Source organism: Mus caroli, unplaced genomic scaffold (genome assembly GCF_978045245.1).
Source record: "Mus caroli unplaced genomic scaffold, Mus_caroli_1 scaffold_1, whole genome shotgun sequence".
NCBI lineage: Eukaryota > Metazoa > Chordata > Mammalia > Rodentia > Muridae > Mus > Mus caroli.
Genome location: NW_028227256.1, coordinates 182537327 through 182545647, shown reverse-complemented (window position 1 = coordinate 182545647; position 8321 = coordinate 182537327). Strand labels below are relative to the sequence as shown.

The window sequence follows — 8321 nt, the reverse complement described above, 5'->3', positions numbered from 1 at the left end:
ACCCAAGAGCCCACGCCAATCCTGAGCTGCTTGTAGCCTGGCAGTTCCCTCGCGGCTTCCAGTTTTTGGTATCTTATTGCTGAGGGGAAATAAGCCTGCCTTGGAATATCATTCCGGAGACACTTACTTGGACAATCGAAAACAAAAGATTTGGTGGTTTCGTTATTGTCATTATTTTATTTTCTTCCTGAAATGTGCAACAACCGCTCATCTGGGTGGCCTGTGGTCTGTTTGGGAGAAGGGCGGGGAAATCCACTCTGACTATAATTTAAAAGAGAACGAATTCTTAAAATAGAGATGTTGATGCGACAGAAAACTCCCAGTGCACATAGGCTGAGTTCTAAAGACCCTAGCGAGAATGGAAGGCGCTGGCTGTGGAGGCTCGGACAGTGCCTCCTTCCAACAGGCCAAAGCGGATCCTGGAAAAACTGCCGCCGAATTAAAAGTAGGTATTTAATCTGAAAGGCAACAGCTCCCTGGCACTTGCAAAACACAGGACCTCACGTGACCAGGGGATGTGGTGGCCGCGGAGGGTAGCACTTCCTATAAGGTGCAGAGAGGGGACACGCGTGCCACTCTTCTGGGGCTGCACACCTTGTTGGTTCCGAGGCTCAGGGCAAAAGTTTGGCTGTTTCTAAGGGAGACGTTTGGAGCCATCTATCTTATTTTGTTTGAAAAGTCACTCTTTCAAGTTGTCACTGGAATGACAGCTCAGAATAAAACTAATTTGCGGTCTGCCCTCCTCCTGGCTTCTCGGAGGGGTTCCGGTGAGCTGAGAAACCAGCGGATTACAGTAGACTTGGGTCGGGATTCTGGGCTGTAGGGGCGCTGAGAGGATGGGGCCTTTACCTAGGACTTGTGATAAAAGCACCTGGGTAAAAGCAGAGAGAAGGAAAGTCGCGTGAGAGCGGAACACGGAAGGGACAGCCTGCGGACCGCCAGCGTGGTCTGCTGGGGTGGGGGGTGGGGATGCACTACAGCAGAGTATGGGAGCCTCAGTGATCCCCTCCTCCGCAGCTCCAGGAAAATTCCGGAGACCCGCTCCGAGGCTCTGCCGCTGGCGGGTCCCCAAGCGGCTCCCAGGGACGCTCAGTACTCAGCTTAGCCCACGCGGCCGCAGAAAACACATTGGCGTGGCCAGGGCGTGGCCGAGCGTGGGCCACGCCCCCTCTTTCCCAATTCCCCTCCACTCCGGAGTCCCATTGGTTACGAAGACGTCCAATGAGCGCACGGATCAAGGTCCTACCCGGGGTCTGACTCGAAAGCTCCTGCCAAAACTTTGGGAGTTTTTAGAGAGGAGTTTTTTTTATTATTATTTTTTCCCTTTTTTTTTAAACTAACGGATCATTATTGTTGTTTTAAATTTAGCTCTTAGGGCTTAGCTGTTTGGGTTTTTCTTTCGGTGTCGGGCCCCTGTCTCCCCGGCTTCTGCGGAGTAGCAGAGTGAGGCCGCGCTCGCCTTGTCGCCCCAGCGCCTGGCGATCGCCTCCATCCACCCGGCGGGGAGCGCGCCCGCCGCGCCGCCTTTCAAGCCAAGCCAGGGGCCCAGGCCGTGGCGGGCGGCGATCGGGCCCTCGCCTCGTCCCTCGGTGGCGCTAGGGCTCCCCGGTTGGCCCTCCGCTTCAGGACGGGCGAAGAACCGAAAGCAGCTCGGGCTCGGCTGGGACACCGCCTCTGCCCGAGCGCCCACCCACTTCCCCACTCACCCAGGACCCCGCCGGGATCCTGCCAGGATGTTCGCAGCCGGCCTGGCTCCCTTCTATGCTTCCAACTTTAGTCTCTGGTCAGCCGCCTACTGCTCCTCGGCGGGCCCGGGCGGCTGCTCCTTCGCCCTGGACCCAGCCGCTGTCAAGAAACCCTCTTTCTGCATCGCGGACATTCTGCACGCCGGCGTCGGGGAGCCGGGGCCCGCTGCAGAGGGACTGGTGGGGGCCTCGGCAGCCCTCACCGCACACTTGGGCTCCGTGCACCCGCACGCCTCCTTCCAAGCTGCCGCCAGATCCCCGCTCCGTCCCACCCCGGTGGTGGCGCCCTCAGAAGTCCCGGCTGGCTTCCCTCAGCGGCTGTCTCCTCTCTCCGCCGCCTACCACCAGCATCTCCCGCAGCAATCACCAACGCAGCAACAGCAGCCGCAGCAGCAGCCCCCGCCTCCACCCCGGGCGGTCTCTCTGCAGCCACCGACTTCGGGGACGCGGGTGGTCCCCCACCATAGCGGCTCCGCCCCTGCCCCCTCCAGCAAAGACCTCAAATTTGGTATCGATCGAATTTTGTCTGCGGAATTTGACCCAAAAGTCAAGGAAGGCAACACTCTGAGAGGTACGTCTCGCTGGAAGGCCTCAGGCCTCACCACCACCCATGAGGGGCCTGGTGTCCTGAGGGTTTGGGGTGCGTTTATATTTAAGGCCAGAACGGTAGAATGAGGGCGAAGAAAACGAAATGAAAGAAAACTTAGTGACATGTAAAAGTCAGCTATCTCATGTTTAAAAACATACTTTCGGGTCGCTTAAACAGCATAGAAACGGATGACCACACTGGTTGCTGCAAAGTTTTGCAAAAGTGTGTATTATCCATCTTTTGAATGAAATATCTGCAGAAAGTCCTAGATCTTTCTGACAAGGAAATCTCAGCGTGGGGACACTTTGCATTTATTTGACTTCCAATAAAATCTTTCTTAAGAATTGCGGGGGAAGCAAACCGGCCAGCCTAAGCTCCTGAAGGGAGTGGGGGGGGGGGGCTGAAGGGTGTAAATTAGGAGTTTGTAGAATTTCTGGAAGGCGTCCGAAATCACCACTTTAGCAACATTTTATGACAAGCCTTTCCTTACTATGGGGTGTACCGGCCATGCCTGACACACACTCTGGGGCAATTCAGGCCCCACTCTTCCGTAGCTGTTGGAGAAAGCTTCTTGGGGAGAAAGGGCCCGTTTTGAGTTCAGTAGGTTCAAATGGGGAGATGGGAAAGGAGGAACAAATCTGCCCAGAGTATGAGTATGTGACCGACTCTTTTTTCCCCCTACCCAGATCTCACGTCACTGCTAACCAGTGGGCGGCCTGCAGGGGTGCATCTAGCTGGCCTGCAGCCTTCAGCGGGACAGTTCTTCGCATCTCTAGATCCCATTAGCGAGGCGTCTGCCATCCTCAGCCCCTTAAGCTCCAACCCAAGAAATTCTGTTCAGCATCAATTCCAAGACACATTTCCAGGTAGAAAAAATTCAGCCGGTGCCGCAAAGGCCAGCGGTAGTGTGGAAAGCCAGTGGTTGGGGTAGGAGTCTCCTAAGTCCTATGAGAGAAACTGAATATTCTTTTTAGTGGGACATGTGGAGAAGACCATGCCAGGGGAGCTAAGATAGTGTGTATATATGGGTGTGAGTCACTGTTCCTATTCTTTTCGCCCAGAGAGGGTGATTTGAAAATGAAGTATTCAAAGGTGAGGATTACACTTGTGCACGAGCAGGAGCGCGACACACACACACACACACACACACACACACACACACACACACACAGAGTTTTGCTTGACTGGTTATATCTTCTCTGAAAGACAAATCCAGGGGAATATAGGGCTATCACGGGCAGGCCATTTAGACCCCAGGGACAATTTCAACTGTTTTAGCGTGTTTGATGCTTTTGAGTTTGGTTTTATACATTTGTCTTGAACGAATTTACCGAATAGCTGGCTCTTCTTAGCGGCTTTAGGCCCAAGGTAGCCTGAAAAGATCTGTAAAAATCTTCCTTAGGCCATTCCCCCACAAGCCAAACACCTTTAAATATCTATGAGACCAGAAGACTGGAAGGCTGTGGCCTTAACACGAACATGGCCCTGAATCTCTCTTCCTGCTCCTTGGCAGGTCCCTATGCCGTGCTCACCAAGGACACCATGCCACAGACATACAAGCGGAAGCGCTCGTGGTCCCGTGCTGTCTTTTCCAACCTGCAAAGAAAAGGCCTGGAGAAGAGGTTTGAGATCCAGAAGTATGTGACCAAGCCAGACCGAAAGCAGCTGGCGGCCATGCTGGGCCTCACGGATGCACAGGTAAGCTAACTCTCTGGGCAAAAGGAAAGCAAACAAGGTGGGCAGCGGGTCTCCTCTCGGAACTCATCAGCTCCAGCAGTCTAAACACAAGGTCTTGGATTTCACCAGGCTTTGTGGTGTAGCAACTCAAAGCAAGGGAGAGGTGGGTAGGGATGGAGATGAAGGAGAGGGACACAGAGAACAGCCCATTCCTGGAGATGTATGTCAACAAGCACGCCTGTTTATTTTGGCCAAGAGGCCAAAGAACCCCGGAGAAAGCAAATAGGCCACGGGAGATAATAATTATGCACTCGACCAAAGCACACTTCGCTATAGGAGGCAGTTTATTTTTGAAGAGATAAAAAAGCAAAGTCAATAGCTTGTTGTTGGTTCCTGCCACCCCCACTGGATTGTGAAATCCCAGTTGTGAGGAACTGAAAATATAATTTCAAACGGAATTGCTTAGCGTTACTTTAAGACAGGGATGGAGCAGCCACAGTCCCACTTTCTAACAGACAGCTCAGTCTCTGGAGGTAGTGTCTGTTGGCAATGGAGTTGAGGGAAAGGAAAAAAAGATTTTCTTAGACCGTCCTTTTTTTTTTTCAGTAGGTTTTGCCGACTTGATTTAGAAAACCTGTTGTCCCAGATTCACTCTCTCTCTCTCTCTCTCTCTCTCTCTCTCTCTCTCTCTCTCTCTCTCTCTCTCTCTCTCTCCCTCTCTCCCTCTCTCTCTTCCAAGAATTAGAGTTTCTCTTTGGTTTCTTTTTTTGCCCACAGCATCATACTCATCCTGTTGGGCCCTCTTGCTTCCCTGCTGAAGCCAAAGCAAGCTGCTTTCTCAGAGCTGCCTGTCAGACTTCTGTCCCCGTGTCTTTCTGTTCTGTTACACAATGCGCTTCCTCAGCACACACGGTCATCATACTGGAAAGCCCAGCCACGTTCTACCAGCTGTGCATGTTATTTTTAAAGGGGAAGCTGGAACTTGTGTGACTGCATTAGGTCCGCCACCCCACCATATATTTATATAGATTCTCTACTCCATCTCTCCCCTATTCCTCCATGATGCATACTTAATTAATCCCAGCATTTTCGGAGTCCCCAGGAAAAAATAAGTTTCTTTCTCCAGAAAGATGATCTTTATCAACTTAGATAAAAAAAAAATATGCCAAACGGATTCTCCTTTACTTAAAGCCCAGCAGATAAGCCATTCTAGTGGGATTAACTCTTTGGTTTCTCCTGTCCTTTTGCCCACTTCCACCCTTAAAACAGTGATGGCCAAGGCCTGTAGTCTGAGTATCTAAGAGGCAAAGGCAGGAGGATCTCAAGTTCAAGGCTACCTTGGGTTCTAGAGAGACCCTGTCTCTAAAATCCTAAACGTGGTAGTAGTAGTGGTGGTGGTGGTAGTGATGTGGCTTTTGTAGTTAATGGCTTCAGGTAGTGTGTGTAGATGAGAGGGTTCACAGAACCAGAGTCACCAAACCCGTGGCATGGTGTATAGAGTTGAAATATATGTGCAGTTTGGGTGTCAGGACTCCTTGAATCCTTCTTACAAGAGTCCTGAGTTTGGTGAGATTACCAAGCAATTTGTAAAAATCTGCCCTTCCATCTTGCACTCAAGTCATTTCAGGCTTGAGATTCGAGGTCTACACTTAAAGAATTGTCCCTAGTGGGCTGGGTGAGTTTCACGCCTTGATTGCGCCTGGATTTTTATGCTTGGTCACTGCGTCTGCATAGCGGAGGTATAGCAAGCGTCTGCTTTGCTGTCCAGCCTTACCGGGGCTGGGGATAAGTCCGTGTCTGGTGAGCTTGTTCTTTATCTAGCATCTCTTCTGCTGTTGCGCACAGGTGAAGGTGTGGTTCCAGAACCGGAGGATGAAGTGGCGGCACTCTAAGGAGGCGCAGGCGCAGAAGGACAAGGACAAGGAAGCGGGCGAGAAGCCTTCGGGAGGAGTCCCCGCCGAGGGTGAACGAGAGGAGAGGAGCCCCAGCCGTTCCGAGGGCGAAGCCGAGAGCGAGAGCAGTGACTCGGAGTCCCTGGACATGGCCCCCAGCGACACGGAACGGACTGAGGGAACGGAGAGGTCCCTGCACCAAACCACGGTCATCAAGGCCTCAGCCGCGGGCGCCCTCGTCACTGCCAGCAGCAGCACGAGTGGTAACAGCTTCAGTTTCAGCAGCACCAGCAGCCTGGGTAGCGGCAACACCCACGTGGGGAGCGCCAGCAGCCTTGGCGGCAACTGCTCGGAGCTGCCTTCCGCTCACCAGCCCTCAGTCACCAGCAGTCCTCAAAGCCCGGAGATCGCCCAGGCGCCGCTTGCAGGTTTATAGACTGGACCGAGGGCATAGCTTGCAGCTTGCTCAACACTGGCTGGATTTTGTGCCTACTTTAAGTTGGTGGCGAGGGTTGCCTAGATGGGAGCCGGACGCCACGGGCAGCCTCTTCGGGGTTCAAACTTTTTCTCTTGCTGCCCCGGCTGCCAGAGGCCCACAGCCCTCCCCTCCAAAGAGTGGAGAGTTTTAAGGTTCCCCCTCCTCCTCCACAAAAAAAGAATTCAACTGTTTTCCCTACCTAAGCAGCTCACACTGTGAAATGTTCGGTGGAACTGTTCCTCTGAGCACCAGGGGTCTTGGCATAAGGACTTGCTGCACTTAGGAGGCCTTTAACTTGTAAATAAAATGTTTACTACGGTTTGTAAAAGGCCGTTTGGCGTGCTGGCTTGCTGAGGGTGATGAGCTTGTTAAATCTCAAAGACCGGGGACCAGGACATTAGCCCCGAACACTGCAGATGGCAACAGGCGGAGTAGGGGAAGTAGCCCCCGAGCCGCGTTACTGATCGGACCCCTGTCAGATGGTAGGGGTTTCACCCAGTACTGAGGGGCTTGGCGACCCCCACCAGTGACTCTGCCTGGGTGTGAGGCTCACAAAGGAACAAACTAGAATCTTGAGCCTGTTCGGCAGATGGCTTCTCTAAGCAGAGTCGGGATGCAGTGATCTCAGAGTTTGTGTGGAATCCTCCCTGCTGCTGAGCTGGAATCCAACCAGGCCCAGCCTTGCTCTCGCGAAGTCCTTGCTAAGTAAGCTCCCAGCCTGGAGTCCGAGGGCTGTACCTGTGCAACTGTTTAGTGACGAGGTAAAGGAATCCAAAGTACTCTCTCAAGAAAAGGACAGAAAGGTTACAATAGTTAGGAACCAACCGGAGACCAGGTGTCAGTGCCCTGCTTTTAAAGAGGTGAATGCAATTGGGCAGTAGGGCAGTGACTAGGAATGTCAGACAAAGGTGACACTGGATGTGGAGCATCTAGAAATGAAACCTACCCTTCCTCCCCTGTACCCATGTAAAACCTCTGCAGCTCTCCCACTGGAGACACCCACTACAGCATGAGTCAGACTCCCTACTCCATCACAGCACTTTAATGCAGCCAGTAGGAGGGATACCAAGAAGGCTTTCCTTTTCAAAGGTGGAGCCTTCTTCTACAACCTGTTCCATCCACCTACTTTCCTTCTAATGATGTGAAAAGCATTAAGATAAAAACCATCTTTAGGGAACATTTTTTTTTAATTAGGAATTTTCTTCATTTACATTTCCAATGCTATCCCAAAAGTCCCCCATACCCTCCCCTCCCCATTCCCCTTTAGGGAACATTTTGAAACAGCAGCAGCAGCAGCAGCAGCAACAACAACAACAACAACAACAAAGATGTCCATAACAATTTTTGGCACACAGTAGTAGCAGGGCCCAAGGCCTCTTAGGAACACAGCCTAGCATCTAATTCCTGCAACTCCTCCAGCCCAAGAAAGGAAGGAGAGTGCTGAGGTCGGTTCCTGGGAGGCGGCAGGGCAGAGCTCTGCTGAAAGGAGCTGAAGCTCGGGTGGGGGGCTGCTGCTGAGCCTTGCTTATCCACTCCCCTTCCACTCAGTCCCTGGAGCTGGTTTCTGGCTTCTTGCTCGTGGCCAAGGGCTGGATTGATGAAAAGGAATACTTTTTAGAAAGATCATAGTGAGAGTCATTGGGGAAGAGAAAGAATAAATCAAGATAGAACACCCCTCACTAGAACCGCAATTTAAAGCCACTGTGAGCCAGCTAGTATCCTTAGTAACTCACAAGAGCTGGGGGCCACAGGCAGCCTCTAACGGCCCTGGGCTTCAGGTGGGGATGGGACAGTTCCTCAAGTCTCTCTTTGGGTTCTTCTCAAACTTTACTCTTCCCCTGTACCTCAAGTTTTCAGTTATTGCTTAGATTCCTCCTATAACTCCCAAAAATATTAAAAACCTGGAATCCAAACAGCCCAAAGGTACGGAACTAGGGCAC

The 8321-nt window shown here is 52.1% G+C and overlaps 1 protein-coding gene across 1 annotated transcript; it reads left to right on the top strand.

Annotated features, from left to right (window-relative positions):
- Positions 1-1026: 1026 nt before the first annotated feature.
- On the top strand, positions 1027-6712 carry Hlx (H2.0 like homeobox). The gene is made up of 4 exons (XM_021169672.3): positions 1027-2316; positions 3021-3200; positions 3848-4032; positions 5857-6712. Exons 1-4 carry the CDS (start codon positions 1734-1736, stop codon positions 6337-6339), a joined length of 1431 nt encoding a protein of 476 aa, XP_021025331.1. The 5' UTR covers positions 1027-1733; the 3' UTR covers positions 6340-6712.
- Positions 6713-8321: the final 1609 nt, after the last annotated feature.

Bases quoted from the DNA above. Each gene is read 5' to 3' on its own strand.
- Hlx (XM_021169672.3), top strand. From the start codon at position 1,734: ATGTTCGCAGCCGGCCTGGCTCCCTTCTATGCTTCCAACTTTAGTCTC. The intron at 3,201-3,847 runs GTAGAAAAAATT...GCTCCTTGGCAG, and splicing joins ATTCCAAGACACATTTCCAG to GTCCCTATGCCGTGCTCACC. The intron at 4,033-5,856 runs GTAAGCTAACTC...TGTTGCGCACAG, and splicing joins TGGGCCTCACGGATGCACAG to GTGAAGGTGTGGTTCCAGAA.